The sequence below is a fragment of the Trichechus manatus genome, unplaced genomic scaffold (assembly GCF_000243295.1).
Source record: "Trichechus manatus latirostris isolate Lorelei unplaced genomic scaffold, TriManLat1.0 scaffold00049, whole genome shotgun sequence".
Classification (NCBI taxonomy): Eukaryota; Metazoa; Chordata; class Mammalia; order Sirenia; family Trichechidae; genus Trichechus; species Trichechus manatus.
In genome coordinates this window covers 11,368,358-11,390,146 of record NW_004443985.1, presented here as the reverse complement: position 1 = coordinate 11,390,146, position 21,789 = coordinate 11,368,358, and the positions used below count along the sequence as shown (strand labels likewise).

At 40.7% G+C, this 21,789-nt stretch overlaps 1 protein-coding gene across 6 annotated transcripts in view; it reads left to right on the top strand.

Annotated features, from left to right (window-relative positions):
• Positions 1-931: 931 nt before the first annotated feature.
• CMC1 (C-X9-C motif containing 1) overlaps positions 932-21,789 on the top strand; it is a 101,146-nt gene continuing 80,288 nt past the window's right edge. For 4 of the 6 annotated variants that reach the window (XR_002824281.1, XM_023732255.1, XM_023732256.1 and 1 more), the window contains exon 1: positions 932-981. Coding sequence is in view for 3 of the 6 variants with exons in the window: in XM_023732255.1 (XP_023588023.1) it covers positions 963-981 (19 nt within the window). In the remaining 3 variants the exon portion in view is untranslated. Of the gene's footprint in view, positions 982-2,848; positions 3,061-20,641; positions 20,970-21,789 lie in introns of those variants that run through there. The other 2 variants (XR_002824283.1, XR_002824282.1) reach the window with 2 other exon arrangements.

The following is a 21,789-nucleotide window of genomic DNA, read 5'->3' as shown; positions in this document are numbered from 1 at the left end:
CACCCAGAAAGTTTCTACTATTGGGGGACTTCAGGAGGACGGCCATCACCTGCCTTCATATTCCTCACAAAACATCCAGCTTTAATTGAATCAGGATTTAAGGAGGATGTAGCGACCAGTCAAAACGGACTGCATGCCCTGAGGATATTATTTCGCAAAACAGAGGTACCCCTAGCGTCCTCATTTTTATGACCTCCAGGAAGGCACAGGCTGTTGCTTAGGGAAGAAATGATACTGCACACACTTCTATGGTAGAACACGCTGTGCACATCTCGCGCGTGTGGCGTTTATCCCATTTTACAGCATGTGGCTTGGGTCTTACTCCCCTGCCAACACTGTACTCCTTGAAGGCAGGGACCTTATTTTTAGTCAATTATTTTCTCCTACTACGCAGGACAGTGCCTGGCACTTGGCAGGCGTGAAATAAGACATTTATGAATGAATGAACGTTAACAAGGAACAATGAAAGGAACGAGGTGATTCATTTGGTTCTCCGAAAGCGGGCATGGGAGGTCTCGAACTCTGACCTAATCGCCGAAAGAAGCGCAGTCCCCAAGGTCCACAGCTCTGGGTCCCGCCACCTCAGACCAGGGTCAGCCACCGGGTGCTTGCGCTCCGCCCGAAGAGAAGCTGCGCACGCTGAGACGGCCCCACCCCCAGGCCGCGCGGAGCCCCGCCCCCTTCCCAGGGTCCTTTCCCTTCGGAAGTCGGTTTCACTGTGGAGAGTAACAGGACTAGGGGCGGGGCCGGTAGCGCGCAGGCGCAGTGGGCGGCGGAAGTAGGAACTAGGGAAGGAAAAGGGGCTTGGCCCGGCTTCGCTAAGGGCGCCGCGCTCCTCCTCCTCTTCCTCCTCACGCGGGAGGCTCCGGGCGGCCGCACGTGCAGTGGAGCCGAGGCTCCTCCCCTCCCCCTCCCCCCGCCCCTGAGCCGCCGCCAGGCTACTTCCTTGTTTGACCGCCGAAATGGCGCTCGACCCCGCAGGTACCGGGGCAGGGAGCGGGCGTCACTGAGGGGCCTCGGGCCGGGTGTCAGCCGCTGGCGTGCGGACTCGGGGCAGGCCTGGGAAAGGTGCCGAGCTGTGGGTGTTGCAGTCCGTCCGCAGACGTCCTGCGGATGACTTAGGGTTTCTGTCCGACCCCGGCTTCCTAGGGGTCATAGGTCATCTTACCGCCGCTTACGGCTAGGGTTAGGTGAAGGGCGCAGACCTTGTGGTCTAAACATGCATCTGTTTGTGACTTGTAAACATTTTCCTCAAGTCGGTATGGCCTTCGCCTTCTGGGGCACACACCTTTAAATGTCTAATGTTCGGTGTAGAAAAATTTGCATGTTCGTAGGGAAGCACAGTTTTGTGTTCGCTTTCAGGAGTTCACAGATACCAAGTTCATCCTTTGTCCTCAGCTTCAGAACAAACAGCTCAGAGGATCTAGTCACTGTGGCAAGAGGTAGTTTCTTTGGAAAGGTTCCCTAAAGTCTGGACGAATGTTACTTGATTTTCACGCTTCCACCCCGCTTCCGTTTGCAGCAGTAGTTCCAGTTCTCCTTAAAGAATCCCACCTGCAGCATCTTTTCTTTAGGCTGTTTATGTGAAGGTATAGGTATAGAGGAGTTCTCAGGTGATGCAAAGGTTAACACTCAGCTGCTAACCTTAAGGTTGGAGGTTCGAGCCCACCCAGAGATGAAAGGCCTGGCAATCAATTTCCAAAAAATCAACCACTGAAAATCCGAGGCAGCACAATTCCATTCTGATGCACATGGGGTGGCCATGAGTTGGAATCACCCCTTGGCAACTGATTTGGTTTATTGGTTACAGATACAGAGCTTCTTTTTTGGAGGTAGTGGTAATTCATCTAGTCCATTCCTTTGATTTTATGGATACCAAAACTCAAGACATTGGGAGGTGAAATGACTTCATACCTTTAGAGGTTCAGAAATGAAAAAGACACTTTTATGTCCTCAAGGAGGCTGAAAAATATGTGTAACGTGCAAATAATACATTTATTGAATACTTTAATATCAAACTCTTTTCTAAGTATTCTAAATTATCCAACAATAGTATATGGTATGGTAAATACAATTGTCTTCATTTTACAAATTAGGAAGAAAACCAAGGCTCAGAGAGGTTAAGTTACTAGTCCAAGCAGGCAGTGGTAAAATCAGGGAATACTCTAATTTGAAGCACAACGGAGTTGGCAGGAAGGAACACATAGTGATCATACTGGTTTTGGGCTAGGTGATTGGATCAGGCTTAATGAAGCAGTTAGCAATTGATCTGGGGCCTGAAAGAATTTCTCCTGGTTGGAGTTGGAGAAGAGGCAGCCTAATGAGCAAAGGGATAGGCAGTAAAGTGCAGTGTGTGATGTTTAGGAGCCCTGGTGGTGCGGTGGTTAAGTGCTCGGCTATTAACCAAAAGGGTGACAGTTTGAATCCACCAGCCACTCCTTGGACACCCTATGGGGCAGTTCAGCTTTGTCCTGTAGGGTCACTATGAGTTGGAATCAACTCCACGGCAACGGGTTTGGGTTTTTGGTGTGATGTTTGTTTGCAGCGTGAATACCTTGATTTGTTTGCTGAGTGTGGAAGGAGTGTACTTAAAGGGTGGGTAAGGAAAGTTAAGGTTGGAAAGTAGATTGAAATCCATATAATTCTGGTATTTCTATGCTGGAAGTTATATTCAAAGTCGTCTAATCTACTCCCTTACATATAGATGGGAGCCCTGGTGGCACAGTGGTTAAGAGCTCAGGCTGCTAACCGAAAGGTTGGTAGTTTGAATCCACCAGCTGCTCCTTGGAAACCCTATGGGCAGTTCTGCTCTGTCCTATAGGGTCACTATCAGTTGGAATGGACTCAATGGCAATGGGTTTTTACATATAGATGAGGAAACAGATTCAGAGAGGTTAAAGGCTCCAATACATCTATGTTCTTAAATTTCGACAGTTAAGGAAATTGAGAAAAAATCTTATACTTGTTGTCTCCACTTTCTTATCTTCCAGCCACACCAATCTTGTGTGTCCAAGACCTCGTAGCTAATTGCCATTAGCGCCAACTCTGGATAGAACCCAGGTAATTGACATTCCTAGTCCAGTATTAGAGGCACTGCCTCCATTTAAGTATTCACTGCTTTAACAAATTACTTATGGAGTGCCCGCTGTATGCCAAATATTGTTATAGGTCCTAGGAAGCAGTGGTATATAGGATAGACAAGATTTATAAGGTTGGAGGTTCGAGTTCACTTACTGTTTCCTAGGGCCTATAACAATATCTGGCATATACCAGGCATTCACCACTATAAAGTTTATATTCTAGTATAAAAGAAAGAAAACAAATATCCCCTCTCCCCCTTTACAGATTGTGGTAAACATTATGAAGAAATAAGTAGGGTTATGTGGTACACGGTAAAGAGATGGCTACTTTAGATGGAGTGGTCAGTGAAAAGCACTGTGAAGAAGCGTCATTTGAATTGGAATCTGAAGGATAAGAGGAAACAGCCATGTGAAGAACCAGGGAAAGAATATGCTAGGCAGTGGAAATAGCAAGTGCTTAAAATACTGGACTAGATAATGGACCACAACTACCATGGCCTCCACCAGACTGAGTCCAGTACAACTAGATGGTGCCTGGCTATCAACATTGACCGCTCTGACGCGGATCACAATAGACGGTCCAGGACAGAGCTGGAGAAAAATGTACAACAAAATTTTACCTCACATAAAAGACCAGAGTTCTGGCCTGACGGAGACTGGAGAAACCCCCCAAGAGTATGGCCCCTGGACACCCTTTTAGCTCAGTAATGAAGTGACTCCTGAGGTTCACCCTTTAGCCAAAGATTAGACAGGCCCATAAAACAAAATGAGACTAAAGGAGCACACCAGCCCAGGGGCAAAGACTAGAAGGCAGGAGGGGACAGGAAAGCTAGTAATGGGAAACCCAAGGTCGAGAAGAGAGAGTGTTGACATGTGGGATTGGTAACCAATGTCATAATATGTGTACTAACTGTTTAATCTAGTTTGTTCTGTAAACCTTCATATAAAGTACAATTAAAAAAAAGAAGTACAACTCTTTGGCATTTATATATATATATATATATATATATATATGTTTATGTATGTGTATATATTAGACTAGAATTAGGGCCAGAGTGTGGAAGAGATCCATAAGGAAAGATGTTGGGAAAATAGACTGGAGCTCGATGCAGCTGGGCCTTGTAGGCGATGATAAAGCATTTGGATGTTTTCTGCTGTTACCAAAAGCCTTTGGGGACTGTTAAGAGAACAGTGACATTTATGTCTTTAAAATATTACTCTGACTGCAGTGGTAGCAGTGGGTTCTAGGGAGGTCATGAATGGAAGCAAGGAGACAGGTTAAGAGACCGTAGCAGTAGTCGGCCTATGGGGATGGAGAGAAATGTTAAGGATTCAGCATATATTTTGGAGGAGAAATTGATAGGACCTGCTGTTGCATCAGATAAGGGTGGTGAAGGAAAGGAAGGAATCATGGATAATTTCCAGGCTTTTTACTTTAGCAACTGGTTAGATGGTGGTGGTCAAATCCAACAACATGAAGGGCATTGGAGACTTCAACAAAACGGATAGAAACAAGATTGGAGTGGGTTGAGAATGGAAGGTAAGAAAGTGGAAACGGCACGTGTGAAGATGTTTTTCCAAATTTCCTTGTCTAAATTCACGAACAGGAATGTATTGGAGTGAACTTTTCTTTTTTTTTTGATATCCTAATTTTTTGTTCAGTTCAGAAGTTGGGGCTTAGGTTCACATTTTGCTATTTTACTGCTTTTTACAGTCGACAATAGTATGTGTCCATATTGAGTAGACAAGTGTCTGGATACAAAAAAAACAAAAACAAAGAGAAAGCAAACCCACTGCCATCAAGCTGATTCTAGCTCATAGCGAGCTACCCTATTGGAGAGAGTAGAACTGCCCTAAAGGGTTTCCAAGGGGCGGCTGGTGGATTTGAACTGCCAATCTTTTGGTTAGCAGCCAAGCCCTTAACCACTGTGCCACCAGGGCTCCAGGGTCTGGATAGTTATGCCAGATGAAGCTTTTTAGAGCAAAATCTGTTTTTCTATTGATTTATATTGCAGTTTTTGAGCTCTTTAGATATACAAGTTTGATCTTCAATTGACAACAGCCCTTAACACTAATTTTGTTGGACCCATTTTTTCTCAAGAAACTGTACCTAACAACAGAATACAGGTTATATACTGATTCTTACATATAGTTTTATTTAAACTATTTCTTTAATGTCAGGGTAATCATAGTATTCTTACAGGTTTATCAGCCATAATAATGTTCATTATTTTCTCTTATAATTTGAATGCAGAGGGAAAAAGGTAGAGTCTAAGACACCTTGGAAAAGTGGCTGTGGCGGGAGATTAAACTTTTAAAAAATGCTGATGCTGGGGCTGCACTCCCAGATACCAGATTTAACTGGTCTGGGGTACAGCCCGAATCTTTGACATTTTAAAATACTTTACAGACAGTTCTGCTGTAAAGCCAGAGTAGAGGCGATCCACTGTTTTGAACTCTTCCAGTTTTCTCATTCTGCCCTTCAGCTTTGTTTCCTTGTCACTCTGATCACCCTATTCACAGAGGAAACTCACCCTATATATATTTTTTTCTTGAGTCTCTGTTTTCATAGCCTTTTGGGAAACCAGTAGAGGAGACATGGGTGATGGTGATAAACTTATTCCATAGATGCATCCTGTGCCTCCCCATTTTCTAGTCCCTTTCACCAGAAATTCTTTGTATTCTGATGGAACTAAGAGGGGGGCATCTCAGTCTCTTATGGAGCTCCAACACTGCCCTCACCTCTGGCTCATGGCCACTGCTCAGGACCACCAGTTTGCTCTTGTTTTTTCCAGTCCTTCACCGAGCTGTCCAGTAGAACTTTCTACACTGATAGAAATGTTCTGTATCTGCACTGTCGAGTGCTGTTGAGCACTTGAAGTATAATTCATGCAACTGAGGATCTAAATTTTTAATTTTATTTAATTTTAATTAATTTAATTTTAAATAGCAATATGTAGCTAGTGGCCACCATATTGGGCAGTGCAGTCTGTAGGACCTAGCTGCTCAAAGTACGGTCCACAGAATAACAGCAGCATCATCACTGTGGAACTTGACTCCCTACATCTTTAAATCATAAACGGGATCTCTGATCTCATAGTAATGATTTAGAAGTATACTATATATGTACAGTATAGCTCGTTCTATAATAGGGCTTAAGCACAGCTTCATTCCAAGTTACAGCTTCTTTACCAATTTATAACCCTTTTTACAAGTAGTGGACAGTAAAGGTCAGCATGAATCCAGTCCCCAAAATGTAGAGATTGATCCAGTTCTCATATTCCCACTTCTCCATCCACGTCGCCAGCCACCCCTGTGGCACTTTCTTTCTGACCTTAGCTACCCAGAGCTAGGTCAGACGTCACAGTTAAAAGGACACTGTCCTTCAGACTGCCAAATAGGCAGATGCTAGCCATACGTTTGGGGAGTCTACACAACACCCCAACCTTCAACCTTCTGACCTGCTGGCCACAACTTTGGGGCTGATTTCCCAGTACCCCTTCAGGATGCCAGCTGCTAGCTCGGGAGTCCACATAACACCCTTATTTTCTGACCTGCTGGCTCCTGCTACCCTACTGAGTTTGATAATTTGCTGGAACGACTCATAGAATTCACGGAGAGTATACCACACTTACAGATTTGTTAGAGCCAAAAAGGATACAAACAAAGAGATACATAAGGTGAGGTCTGGGAGGGTTCCCAACATGTAGCTTCTGTTTCCCAAGGGTTGTGCTACCCCCTTCTGAAAACAGATGTTCTTGCCAACCAGGAAGCCCTCTGAGCCGTTGTGTTCAGGGCTTTTATCAGCCAGTCCTACATGATAGGCTAAATCATGCCTCCTGAGGCTAGTCGATACCTCCCAGGTGAGTCTTTTCTGGTCTGGCTAGCCCTCACTTGCCAGCACTAACTCTCAGGTGTGGCCTGAAAGTCCCAGACCAAGGCAACCCAGTTAATCCAATGGTTATTTTTCCAGAGCCAAGGATGAAGACCAACTTATTTGGGGGTGAAACTAGGTCCTTTATCTCACATGTATATTTTAAAAAAACCAATCGAATTTATGTGATTGAAAATTTGTAGAAGCAATGTTTAAAACGGTGCTTATTAAAGTGTAATTTTTAAAAGGTAAAATTATGGCTCATGCAAATACAAAATAAATACTTTGTCAGAGATTTTTTAGTCCAAAAAGCATTTGAGAAGGTATCTAACTGTCTGTCTCTCTGTACACAATTCCATAGATTGCTGGCTTAGGTAAAAACTGGTTATTACTGTTGATTCCAACTCATGATGAGCCCATGTGTTACAGAGTTGAACTGCTGCGTAGAATTTTCTTGACTGTAATCTTTATGGAAGCAGTTCTCCAGGAGTTTCTTCATGGAGCTTCTGAGTGGATTTGAGCTGCCCACCTTTAGGTTCACGGCCGATCACAAATTCCTTGCACCACCCATGGATCTTTGTTAATGTACAACAGGGCCATAAGCCATAAACTTTGGAGTTAATCTTTTCCACTGGACAGAAAGTATTTCTGTCACTACCCAACAAAGTTCTACAAGGTAACCTTTGCCCTTGTCAAGTTATAAAATAGCCCAATAATCAAAAGTCAAGCCCAGTACCGTATGGAAAGAACACTCAGTTATCCCTTTGCCTATTTCCAAGTTCTGGAAAATTTTTCTGACATTATATTCCCAGGTGACAGCCAACAGGAACCTGTGCCTGATAATTTTTGATTTCTTACTTTCTCTGATAACTAGAAAAGATTCTTTTCTCCCTTCTTTTTTTCCCATCCTTCCCTCTTATAGCAGTATAGGAGATTCCCCTTCCTCCTGTCAGTTAGTGTATATTTATTCACTACTTTTGCCTGGTGGGGACAATGGCAGCATGAGAAAAGTTTCTTTAATCAAATGTGAGCGTGTCCCTCCATTGATGTTTTCTTCCAGGAATCTGCCAAGGGGAAGAGAATAGGGACAATGATAGGGCTTAGGCTGTGGAAAGTGGGATTAGGAAGTTTGTGGCGTTTCATGAGGGGGTGTTTAAGGTACACGTGTTTTAGGAAAAGGTCATCATGGCAGTTCTTAGAGTGTTTAGGTTTCAGGGGTTCTTTTAGTGGTTCCTACGGGGATGAATTGTGGTGTTGGCGAAGAATATTGAACATACCATGGACTGCCAAAAGAACAAACAAATCTATCTCAGAAGTACAACCAGAATGCTGCTTAGAAGCAGGAATGGCAAGACTGTGTCTCACATACTTTGGACATTTTATCAGGACGGATCAGTCCCTAGAGAAGGACATCATGCTTGGTAAAGTAGAGGGTCATTGAGAAAAGATGAAGACCCTCGATGAAATGGATTAACACAGTGGCTGCAACAGTGGGCTCAAGCATAACAACGATTGTGAGGATGGCACAGGACCGGGTTTCATTATGTTGTACATCGGGTCGCTGTGAGTCAGAACTGACTCGATTGCACCTAACAACCCCAACAATGGGGATGTGAGGAGCCCTGGTGACACAGTGGTTCAGCGCGTGGCTGCTAACTGAAAGGTCAGTGGTTCAGACCCGCCAGCTGCTCCACAGGGACAAACGTGGCAGTCTGCTTCCATAAAGATTACAGCTTTGGAAACCCTACGGGGCAGTTCTACTCTGTCCTGTAGGGTCACTATGAGTCGGAATTGACTCCTCGGCAATGGGCATGGGCATGTAGGTAGATAGCTTTAGGGGTACTAGCACTCTGTACCGGAGAGTACTAGTACTTACATTTACTGGAAAAATTCACATTTTCTGAGTGTTGTGTGACTAATATATAAAAGCATATCAAACTGATCAGAAAAATTTTTATTTTGTTATTGCCTTTACATCTCTACAATATCTTCTTAGACATCAATTATATTGGGAGTTCACAACTAAGAAAACTAACATTTTACATATGTCTGAACTCAGAATGTACTTTCCATGTGAAATACATTGTTTTATTGTTTTGACTAAAGTATTTTGTCATGTAAGGTGTGGATTACTTAATAAAGAAAACAGTAAATTGGATAATATGCAATATAATATTTAAACATTGAAAATGTATATTTAATATCATTGGGTATATTCTGTTTACACAGTGGATTTTTACCATTAATCATTGGCTAACACCACAATTAGACTGCAGAAGGAAGAAAAATACCAAGCAGGTGAATCTTTTGGATATGAAACCAAATTAATTTGTCCACCAAGAGTCATAAATGCTCCTTCAGCCTAACATCTGTCCTTATTTTAAATAAGTGGAGTTGAATTAAAACCCAACTGTTTGAAGCTAAATTAATGTGGATCTGTTGCCAGCATATCTAAGCACTTTCAAATTATGACTTTTAAAATGGATTAATATTGTATTTTTGTGTAAGGTTGTCAAAAAGAGATTTCAGATCATACTTCAGAAATTGTACAGCTTAATGTTTTAAAATAAACCTGCTTTTTTGGAGTGTTCAATTAAAAACCAAACACTCAGTGCCTTCTTTCTCGAGGCAAGTCACAGTAGTAGGAGTTGAGAGAGAATTAAAAAACAAATGGAAAAAAAACAAAACACACACAGAAAAGAAACAGACAGATGAGATGTTGATTTTGGCTTCAGGAACTTAATGTCTTTGGAATGATAATGAATCGTCCTTGGTAAATACCTAAGTGTGATAAACTGCTGTGGCAGGGAAGAGGTTGGAGGATGACAGTTGCGGGGTGGGGGTTGGGGGCAGCAGGTTTTGGGGAAGGCAGACTTTGGAAGGCTTCAAAGAAGACGTTACATTTGAATTGGGTCTTCAAAAATGACATTACATTTGAATTGGGTCTTCAAAAATTAGGTGGAAAGTAGTGAAGGCTCTTTCAGGCAGAAAGAATAACATGAGTTAAGACAGAATGAACTGTTCTCATTGAATGGGAACTTTGTCATGAGTGAGTTGCTGATAATCACTGAAGATATAGGCTGAAATATAGGGAAAGATTATACTTTAAAGGAACGTTGGGAACAGACTGCAAGGAACACTTTGAATGCCATGCTAAGGAATTGAGCTTTATTATGTAAGGGGCAGTGGGAGCCATTCATTTCATTGAGTAGATATTTGAGTTCCTCCTAAGTGCCATCCATTATGCTGTGTGTACATATGGAGTAGGATAGGAAGTTGTGCACGAGAGGGTTCAATGCTAAATGAGACAGACTTTATCCGCAGAGAGCTCAAGTGCTAATAAGGGAAGCCAGCCATGTAAGTAATTGTTGTTATTCAATGTTACAGGCCCAACAGTAGCCAAGATAGAGTTGGCACAGAAAAGGAAGTGAGGAACTTTATCTTGGGTTGGGTGGATCTGGAGAGTATCAGAAAAACCTTTCTGAAGGGAGGGAGGAAGGAAATGATATCTGAATAGGATTTAGAAGTTTGATAGGAAATAGGTAGATAAGAAAGAAAGAACATTCCAGAGAGAGAGAGAACATAGAATTGGTACAGGCAAAGTCTCCAAGTTAGATGAAGAGATCACTTTCAAGTACTAGGGGTCAGGGAGAACTGTGGGATGGAGAGCCTTTGAGCGGGATTTTAAATAAGTAAACTTTGATAACTGAAAGTAAGATGTAGAGGATGGAAAATAAAGACAGAAGATTGAGCTGAAGCTTTGGCTTCACCAGTTACTTTATGGTGCAATGATGCAAAATTGCTTTGAACTCTCTGAGCCTATTTCTTCGTAACACCTGCTCCCCCTATATAAATGTATGTATAGACCAACAATAAATGGGATGATGTTTGTAAACCAATTCCTTCCACCACTCCTTTCCTTCTGCAAATATTTGTTGTGCTCCTTCTGTGTGCTCTATTAATATAAGTTTTTTCTTTTTTTTTTTTTAATCACTGGAATGGCAGAATGGAGGTTTAAATTGTAGAAAATTAAAGTTGAAATTGAGATGCTAGTGGCACATGAAAATTACCAATAGATGCTTTAACATGTGGGCAGAGTCAAGTTGGAACTGGGGATGAGCACGAAGAACTCAGCATCATAAATACCATTCTTAAAGATAGAACCTTATGGTATTGCCCATGATCATGCAAGGATAAGCAGATCTTACCTTGGAAGCCTTCATACATTTTTTAGTATTGTTAACCTTGTTGAGGATATTTTTGAGACTTTAAAATTTGCCTTCGGATTCTACAGCACATTAATCGTAATATTACATTTTGGAAAATCTTTGCTGTGAAGGTGAGTTTTAGCCCAAGGATAGCCAGAGACAATCTGGTGAAGGTGGTAGATGATCATCCTGAGAAATGCTACCAAAAAAAAAAGTTATTTTATGGAACTGGTTTTCATGCTCAGTCAAAATGGTCGTGGAGGCTGTACCAAGAAAAATGTGTGATTTGAGCAAAGTCTGAATCACTGAAATAGTAAATGCCCTCTCAATATTGAAATAATTCCTGCACTGTTATCAGAGTAGTATATTTTTTGAAGTATTGTAAGATGAAGGGGAAAAAAAAGGTAGAGGTAGGATGACAAAGGCACTGAGGGACATTCCTAGGGTTGATAGTATGCTACCACATTATGTTCTAAAAGTCCAACAGAGAAAACAATAAATCAGTTAGGCAGTGTATTGCTATGTAGGCCACAGGCCACGTATTGGCATTTATGCTTTTCTCAAGTATTAAGACCGTAACACTTCTGAGTTTCTACTAGATACATCAGTGGGAAATTCTGCTTACAGGAAAAGATAGTCTTGAAGTTTTACCAAGTAATTGTAAAACCTGTTCATTTTAGAAATAAAGGCCACAACAGAGATTGTAGCACATCTCTAAAACTGGCACGTCTGATTACATAAGTGGATTTCCTGCCTTGGTATACCTTTAGATCTGTTGTCCCTTTCTGGCCGCATCTTGCTTAAAGCAATGTGGGTGGAGGAGGAAGTTTTCACACCTTAGCAATCTGCAGCATCTGAGGTCCAAGAAAAGGGTGCTGTTTGGAAATTGGCCCATCTAGTGTGAACTAAGTGGTTATTAACAGTGAAAGCTGGTGGAACAAAGCAGTTCAAATGAAGCGTACTATTGTGGGAAATAGTAGTGTTTGACCTAGAAGCTAAGCAGAAATAGGCACATCTACCTCACTGATGTGTTTCTGTGTTTTGTCAGAGCTTGAGCTTGTAAAAATCAGATTGCTGATTACCTAATATTTGATGTTTACTGTCTTTGGAGGTGTTTTTCAGCCAACTGATAAATCACTCTTGCTATTATTATTATTATTATTAATCTTTTCAGTGTAGGAGTTGGAGAATAAGACTTCTATGTGACTTTCTGATCAAAAAATGTGAAGTTTTGAATTTTGCTTGTTGAAAATAATGCATCTGAAACAGTCTCATTGTCTAAGGTGGTTTCTGTGTTTCAGCATAACTGCGGACGCTCGCTTACCTTTGTTTACTGAAATCCTTAAGTAGGCCACTGTCCCATGTGTGGTGGTGTTGTGGAAGAAGATTTGGGACCTGGGTTACATGATCTTCACATTTCTGCTTTATCAGAGCCTTGGGTCCTTTCACCTCTGTGAGCCTTCACTTCTTTACCTGTAAAATGAAATCAAAATACTTGAGAGTGCTGTTCTGAACACTGTCTGCCATTCGTTGCCCTCATCTCATGGTTTCATAGCCAGAGGCAGGGTGGAATTTTGAAGGACAAGATCTGTCCTGTTACTGATTTCGTTTGGCTGCTAACCGAAAGGTTGGCAATTCGAATCCACCAGCTGCTCCTTGGAAACCCTATGGGGCGTTCTACTCTGTCCTATGGGGTCACTATGAGTTGGAATCAACACGACGGCAACCGGTTTGGTTTTGGTTTTTATTACTGATTTCATTTTTTTGTGTTTGTTTTGTCAGTTCAGGTATATCTTGAAGAAGGTGAAAGGAACACTGATCTTCACTGTCTGATTTTCTCAATATAAGTACCTCAGCCCTCCTCCTCATTTTGCATTATGATTATAGCAGAAAGGTATGAACAAGCTGGCAAGAGCCTGAAAGTCTGGTTGTGAGCATCCGTATCCTTGTGCTGTTGAGGAGAACTGGAGTCAGCCTTGCTTCCTGGTGTGAAGCACACAGTGAGGATGTGACAATTGAGAACTCTGGTCTTATTGTATTGTCTGTGATGCCATCTGCCTAGAGCCCTTCACTTGCAGGCTCTTGGTAGCTAGTAAGGAACAGGTAGCTAGAAAGAGAAACTGTGGCTAATGTGAACACTGTTGCAAATTTATTACAATCCTTTTTTTATTATTGTTTCTCCTCCAGAGTAAGTAATAGAAAGGAAATGTCTCCAGGAGCAATTAAGTGGGCTCCTAAGTGCAACTGAAGCCCTAGTGGCACAGTGGTTAACTGTTTGGCTGCTAACCAAATGGTTGGCAGTTTGAATCCACCAGCTGCTCCTTGGAAACCCTATGGGGCGTTCTACTCTGTCCTATGGGGTCACTATGAGTTGGAATCAACTCTACAGCAATGGGTTTTTGGTAAGTGCAACTAGGAAGATTTTTTTTTAAAGTAGCATTATCTAAACAAGATTCATATTAGTTAAATTAGAACATTTTCATTGTTGAAAAGGCATACCTTCTTCCTCACGTGTCACATTCTTTTCTTATGAAAGATTCTGTAGTGTTCTGATTGCTTCACTGGTATCTTTGTGGATTCATAGCAAGCACTGTTGTCAGTAGCCTTATAAGCTAGGACTGCCATATTGCAAGAACACATGAGCCCCAAAGCAAAATCTGAGCTAACAAATTCAGCCAGTGAAAAAGGTGAAAATTGACTTTCAGGTGATGATAGAATGTTGAGAAGTTAGAGCTTTGGAAATTTTCCCTGCTGGTGTTATCTTGACTCTTTATCTTAGTCTAAATTCATGTGACTGTATACTAGCAAACTCTCAAAAATTGATTTGTTTTTGCAGGCTGTTGTATAAATGTATAACATATGTGCAACATTGACATTAGGGAAATCACTTTGTAATTTTATCTATATAATATTTGCATGTAATATTAATAAAATTTTCAGGTTGAAGTAGCTTTGAAATATGTATAAAAATGTAATTAATTAATAATTGATGTTTAGCGGTTGGTATGCTACCCAATGGGAACATCTTTTGCAGAACTTATGTATATATTTTTAAGACTGTCATTTCTGATTTAACACCAGGAGTTTGGAAAAACAAAATCAATATTCATGCAATTCTAGAACTGTATCTTTGCCATGGAAAGTTTTAGAATGATTGGAAGGAGTTCTTGTGAGCCATTTAAAAAATGTGTTTAAATAGAAATACTATAACTTAGAATTCATAATGAAGGTAAATTTCTGTTATAACCATTTATGGGAAAATGCTTCAGTATTACAAACCTGTGTCTGATTTCAAGGAACTGATACAAGAAAATAGTCTTTTAATTATCTAAGGCCATGGCAAGATTTATAGAGCAAAGAGTAAATTCATCAGGACACATTATAAATAAGTTACATAGATGAAAACTAAATAAATGAAAGAAAAAGGTTAAGACTTTGAAATTGATTTTAGAAAAATAGATCAGTATATCACAGTATTTCTTCTAATATCCTCAGTAATTACACTGTTAATTTGTTGTTGTTGTTGTTAGGTGCCGTCGAGTCGATTCCAACTCACAGTGATCCTGTAGGATAGAGTAGGACTGCCTCATAGGGTTTCCAAAGAGCAGCTGGTGGATTTGAACTGCCGACCCTTTGGTTAGCAGTCATAGCTCCTAATTACTGCACCACCAGAGCTCCACAAATTGTATTTGGGCATCAGTAATTAACACTCTTAATTGTTAACAGTCTGGAGGCCTTGTAGTGCAGTGGTTAAGAGCTGAACTGCTAACCAGTAGGTCAGCGGTTCAAATCCACCAGCCACTCCTTGGAAACTCTATCAGGCAGTTCTACTCTGTCCTATAGGGTCACTGTGAGTTGGAATCGACTCAATGACAGGTTTGGTTTTGTTTTAAACTCAGTTTGTACTATGGAACAGGAGAAAAGGAATGAGTGGCAATATTCCCTGGCCTATTGTTTTGTTTTCAAGTAGATACTACCTTTCCTCTCCGTGAGATGTCTCACAGGCACTTCAAAGTCAGCATGTCCAGGGTGGAACTCTCCCACTCTAACTCGGTCCTTTTGTATTCTCTGTTTCAAGGAATGATCACATCATTCACTTGGAGCCAGAAACCTGGAAGCCCTCCTTGCATCATCCCTTTCCCTCGGTGTCTGTGGGCCTCACCACTCTTGTAGGGCCTCCATCCAAATCTGTCCTCTTCTCCCCATCCTTACTTACAATTCCTTCTCTAAGCTCACTGTTATGTCTCTTGTATTATGGCAGAAGCCTCTAGTAAGTTCCTTAAATCCATCCAAATTAGACTATCCGCTACCCCTAGCATACCACCACAAAGATAACTTTAATAGCCACTTCTCAGTCCTCCTGTTTCTTGACCTATGAGCAGCATTTGACACAGTTGGTCCTCCATGGAACACTTCTTTACTTGGCTCCAGGAAACCACACTTTCCTAGTTTTTCTCCCTCCTCATTGGCTGCTCCTTTTTTATAGTGTCCTTTGTTGGCTTCTTTCTATCTCTAAGTTTAGCAACTTACTTATTTTTAACTATTTTATACTCTAGGACTCTCACTTGGGCCCCAAAGCTTTAAATTCCTTGGTCCGCAAAAAGCCTTTCTCAAGGCCATTTCTTCTTTAGCTAAAATTCTTAAAACTTTTGAACATGATTCTTAGTTCCGTCTTTTCTCCTCCACTGCTAGACTGGCTTCGCTTGCAGTGTAAAACTAGCTTCTTAGCTAATTTAAGAGAACCAGATAGTCTTTCTTGAGTCAGAGAGAGGGACATTTCATGCTTATATATTTTATGCTCAGATATAGATATGCAACAGTTTTTACTTAAATGGCCAGTTGACAGCAAATGACAGTCTGAGTACTTACGGCTCCAGATTTCAGTTCAAAGCATCTACTTGGGTGGGAAATTTGCATGTTCTATGCTACAGCCGGTTAGTTCACCTTAACCTTTAGCTACTGAGCCTTGCTGGGAATTTGAAGTCCATCAGATTAGGACTAACAATGATAATTATGGGATGTTCTAGACTTAGATTCTGGAGTTCTGGATTTGAGGATAGAAGACCTGAGTTCTAATCTTGACTGCTGTTTCATAGATGCATGACTTTGACCCAATCATGTCATTCTTCCGAGCTGGTTTCCTTATCTTTGAAATGAGAAAAATAGTATCTGCTGGCCTACCTTACAGGCTTGTTTGGAAAATTAAATGAGAAAATGTTTGTGGGAAACGACATTTAAAGCTTCATACAAATTTTAGTTGTTATTATCGTTACCATTTTCACTGACATCCAGGTGAGGACAGAATCTTCTCTTCCTTTTATTCATTCTAGAACTTTCCTTAGACTCAGACTTTACTAAAGATACTCTGTCACCAGCAAAAGAGGATTCTGGGGTGGGGGGTAGTATATAAATGTTTTTATCAATCTATTGTTTCGTATTAAAATTAGAGGTATGTGTGAGTAGTGATGAATTTAAATTTCAAGGAAAGTAGTAACTAATGGGCTGTAAATAGTACAGATTAGAATTCCTTACCATTGCGATATAATATAGGGTCACTATGAGTCAGAATCAACTCGACAGCACAAAATAGTCATACAAGCCGAGGAAGCAGTTGCTTCAAGGACAGAAATGTCTTGTGACTTAAGAGAGGAATTTTTTTTTTTTTTAAATAGAAGTATATTCTTATGTTAAATTTTATGATATGTCATAAGGAATAAAAAAGAGATAAAGTGTTAATCAAAATGTGTGCCAAAGTAGATGGGTGAAAACTGAGAAAAGAGTGATCAGCACGTAGGAAAGTACAGCCTTCTGTTCTCTTTTGAGATCTCGTTCATCGCCTTTTACTAGTACTGGTGTCCCGTAGCTGATGGGTGTATACCACTGTTGTGGGCTTTAACTCTTTACCCTCAGTAAGCCGGGTCCTCTGGAAAAAGCCAAACTTGGTGACCTTTTTTTCTTCTGCTGCTGAGGCCCCAGGTGGTTTTGTTAGGTACGATTTTTGTTTGTTTATTTGCTGATTTTTTTTTTTCCCTTAAGTGTACTACTCTTTAAGTTGTCAGTATGTTGCTGAGAGTTCTTAGGATTTTGTCCTTCTTTTGGGAGAGGGAGAAGGATGGGTGGGAGAGCCACCGGTGGGGTTTAGCACCTGGCCATGCCAGAATCTTCATTTTTGTTTATTAGTTTCTCTCCTTTGACCATCAGTTTTTGAATTTTATTGACATGATGTCTTACTTCTTGTTTAGTTGCTGCTGTTAAGTTTTTGGGTAGTTTTGGATAGTCTGAAATGATTTTTATTCTCTTCGTTAAATAGAATCGGAATTCTATGATCTGGTTTTAATTCTGCCATATTTACCTCCCTGCAGTCTCATTTTAAATATGAGACATCTGAAGTACATAGAGTTACTGGCTAGAGATCAGATAGCTCTTCATCAGGCTAGCTTACGTGAATGTGGGGTCTAGCTATGCAAGTCTGAAATCTCTAGGGCAGGCTGTCAGGCAGTGAAGCTGGGACTCTTTGGGCACAAGCTGAAGCTGTAGTGCATAGGTGGGATTCTTCAGGGAAACCTCAGACCTGCTCTTAAGGCCTTCCAGCTGATTGAGGCAGACCTACCCAGATTACCTAGGATAATCTCCGTTAAAGTCAGTTTCTTATATAAGTTAATTGCATCTGCAGATTACTTTCACAGCAAGACCTAGATTAGTGTTTGAATAAATGGGACTGTAGCCTAGCCCTGGTGTCACAGTGGTTAAGAGCTACAGCTGCTAACCTAAAAGGTTGGCAGTTCGAATCCACCACCTGCTTCTTGGAAACCCTGTGGGGCAGTTCTTCTCTGTCCTATAGGGTTGCCATGAGTCAGAATCGGCATGATGGCAACAGGTTTGGGTTTTCTTTTTGGTTTTGGTAGCCTAGCCATGTTGATACATTTGACTGTCAAGGATGGCTTCTACCGAACTTTCAAGGAACTGATAGTTATTTTATACAAAGTGTTCCAGAGAATACAGAAGGAAGGGGAAACCCCTAATTTATTGTTTAAATAATATAACTTTGTTACCAAAACAATACAAAGACAGTATGAGAGGCGAAAGTCATAGGCAAATCTCAACATGAAGATAACTACAAATAATTCTTAAAAAATGTAACCACCCATGACAGAGTGTTGCTAGTTACTAGTCACCATTTTTTCTAAAAGTCTTAGCCAGTAAGAATTAAAAAGGAAGATGCAAAAATGTCCCTATGTTTAGGTGATATAACTGTCAACATATAATTATCTACCTAGAAATTGGGAGATAATCTATTAACACGTTCTTCGAATTAATGAGAGAGTTAAGTAAGGTTGTGTTGATTATAAGGACAATATTAAAAATCAGTTGAGCTTTTATAATAGCAATAAATGATTCCAAACCAAAAACTAAAGCAGTTACCATCCAGTTGATTCCAACTCATAGCAACACTGTGTGTGTCAGAATAGAACTGTGCTCCATCGAGTTTTCAGTGGCTGATTTTTTCAGAAATAGATCGCCAGGCCTTTCTTTCGAGGAGCATCTGGGTGGACGACCTCCAGTCTTTTGGTTATCAGCTAAGTGCGTTAACTGTTTACACCAGGCAGGGCCTCCAGTAAGAATTACATGTTATTTTTGAAAAGATACCTTTACTAATAGAAATAAATCTAATAAAAGATGAAAACTATCTTTAAGGAGAATGTTATAAAACTTTTTGTGTAGTGAATTGTCCAATTTCTGGTAGTGATGTGTTAAAAGTCTCCCACTATCAATGCAGATTTGTGTATTTTTAAGCTAAAATTGTTAAATTGACATAAAATATACTAACACTGAAATTTACAGATCTTGTGTGTTTTGATAAATGTGTATACAAAACATTCAAGATATAGAATATGTTCATCTCCCAGAGAGTACCATTCTCAACTTCCGTAGGCAACCGTTGTTTTAATTTTTATCACCATAGATTAACTTTGTGCTCTTGAGTCATACGGTATGTACTCTTTTTTGCTTTTTTTTTTTTTTTTCTCAAATTCTTCTGAGATTTGTCCATGTTGAGTGTATCAATAGTTCATTCTTTTTTTTATTGCTAAAACCCATTAAAAACCCACTGCTGCTGAGTCAATTCTGACTCATAGTGACCCCATAGGACAGAGTAGAACTGCCCCATTGGGTTTCCAAGGAGCGGCTGGTGGATTCGAACTGCCGACCTCCTGATTAGCAGCCAAACTGTTTAACCACTGTGTCACCAGGGCTCCTTTTTATTGCTAAGGAGTATTCAATTGGGTTGTTTCCAAATTTTGATTATTATGAATAATGCTTCCATAAACAAACCGTACAAGTCTTTTTCAGAACATATTTTTTCAGATATTTTTATAGATATTCATATATCATGTTTTCATTTTCCATCAGATCAGTGTATTCTTTTATTTCCACTGAGACTTCCTCTTTGATCCATTATTTAGAAGCATGCTGTTTAATTTCCAAGTATTTGGAGATTTTCCTGTTATTGTATGATTTTGATTCTTTTACATTTTTTTAAGGTTTAATTTATGACCCAAGATGTGTTCATCTTGGTGAATGTCCTGTGCACCCTTGAAAAGAATGTGTATTGTGCTGTTATTGGGTAGAGTGTTCTATAAATTCCAGTTAGACCCCATTGGTTGATACTATTGCTCAGTTCTTTTATATCCTTGCTGACCTTTTGTCACCTGCTTCTGTTACTAGATTTTCTATATAGAAGATCATATCATATGTGAATAAAGATAGTTTTAGTTCTTCCTTTCCTTTAGTTCCAATCTGGAAGCCATTTACATTTATTTATTTTTCTTGTCTTATTGCATTGGGTTGAACATCCAGTATAACGTTGAGTACAAGTAGTGAGAGCCAACTATCTTATAATGTTTCCTATTTTAAAGGGAAAGCAGTCTTTCACCATTAAGTATGTTTGCTAGCTGTGGGTTTTCTTCCTGTTGTACATGGGGTTGCTATGAGTCAGAACCAATTTGAGGGCACCTAACAACAACAACCTTGTCTCTGCAAGTACTCACAGTGACCTGGATCCAGAGGTTGTTGGGAATGACATAGGACCAGGAGGAGTTAGGGGTTCTTGTCCACTCAGGTGTCACTGGATACTGGGAAACTGTTTGGTCTTTTGGGGAACAAATACCTATATTTACTTTTTGACCTGTGGTCTGAAAGCAGCAGAAGACGTGATCCACTTGGCTTCTACTAGGTTGTGGTTGTTAGGTGCCGTCTAGTCGGTTCCGACTCATAGGGACCCCACCTACAACAAAATGAAACGCTGCCCTGTCTTGCGCCAGCCTCGCAGTCGTCACTGTGTTGGAGCCCATTGTTGCAGCCACTGTGTCCATCCGTCTCTTTGAGGGTCTTCCTTCCTTCGCTGACCCTCTGCCTTGCCAAGGATGATGTCCTTCTCCAGGGACAGATCCCTCCTGATAACATATCCAAAGTATGTGAGATGAAGTCTCGCCGTCCTCACTTCTAAGGGGCGTTCTGGCTGTATTTCCTCCAAGACATATTTGTTTGTCCTACTGAGGTACTTCAACCAGTAACCCTTTTGTTTCATCCAGGGCAGCATCTTGCTCCCCATTTGTGCTGCTTCAGAGCATGGAGCAGCACCCATTTGTGGCATCAGTTTTTTCCTGTTAGTCTGTGAGGATATAATTACCTCATTTAATTGGATCTCATCTGCCTTTTGTCTTTCAGAGATGACTCATCATTTTTGGTTTACTGAGGACACCTACCCCTTCTTTGTTTTTCAGGGCTGTCTAGGAAATTAAGGAGCAGGTGGGAATCTGGAGCAAGTGCTCTGTCAGCCTTCTTAGTCTAATTGTGGTAGCTGTGTTTAAAATGTACAAAAATCTCGTTTGCCTTATTTTGTACATGGACCTGTGGTTCTACTTTTTCTTCTGCCAGATCTTTGTTTCTTTGGCCACACTTATTACTAGTTAGAAAAACTATTCATATGTCTCTTAATCTTGAATCTCTTCCTCTCTACTTGGATCTCAGTATTGATGAAAATCTTTTTATGAATTATATGAGTAAGAAAAATGATGATTTAGACTGTGATGTTAATTTTGACAAGACTACATGGAATATGTTAACAAGTAAAATTTTTTGCAGAAATTTTTAGAAAGCTGTTGCCTGTGTCCTTCATATGTCTTCTTCTGTTGGTGTGGTTAGGCGCCACTGAGTCTGTTCCAACTCCTGGCGACCCTGTGTGTGCAGAATACAGCTGTTCTCTGTAACGTTTTCAAGGCTGTGACCTTTTGGAAGCAGATCTCCAAGTCTGTCTTTGGAGGCGCCTCTGGGTGGCTTTCAACCACCAGCCAGCCTTCTAGTACTTGAGTGCTTAACCGTTTGCGCCACCCAGGGACTCTTTTTTCCTATTACGTATGGAAAAATACTTAGCCTAAAAACAAAGACGAGGAGGCAGGAAGGGACAGGAAAGCTGGACAAATGGAAACGGGGAACCCGAGGTCAAGAAGGGGAGAGTGTTGACACATTGCAGGGCTGACAACCAGTGTATATTAATATGTATATTAATTGTTTAATGAGAAACTAATTTGCTCTGTAAACTTTCACCTAAAGCAAAATAAAAAAAAAA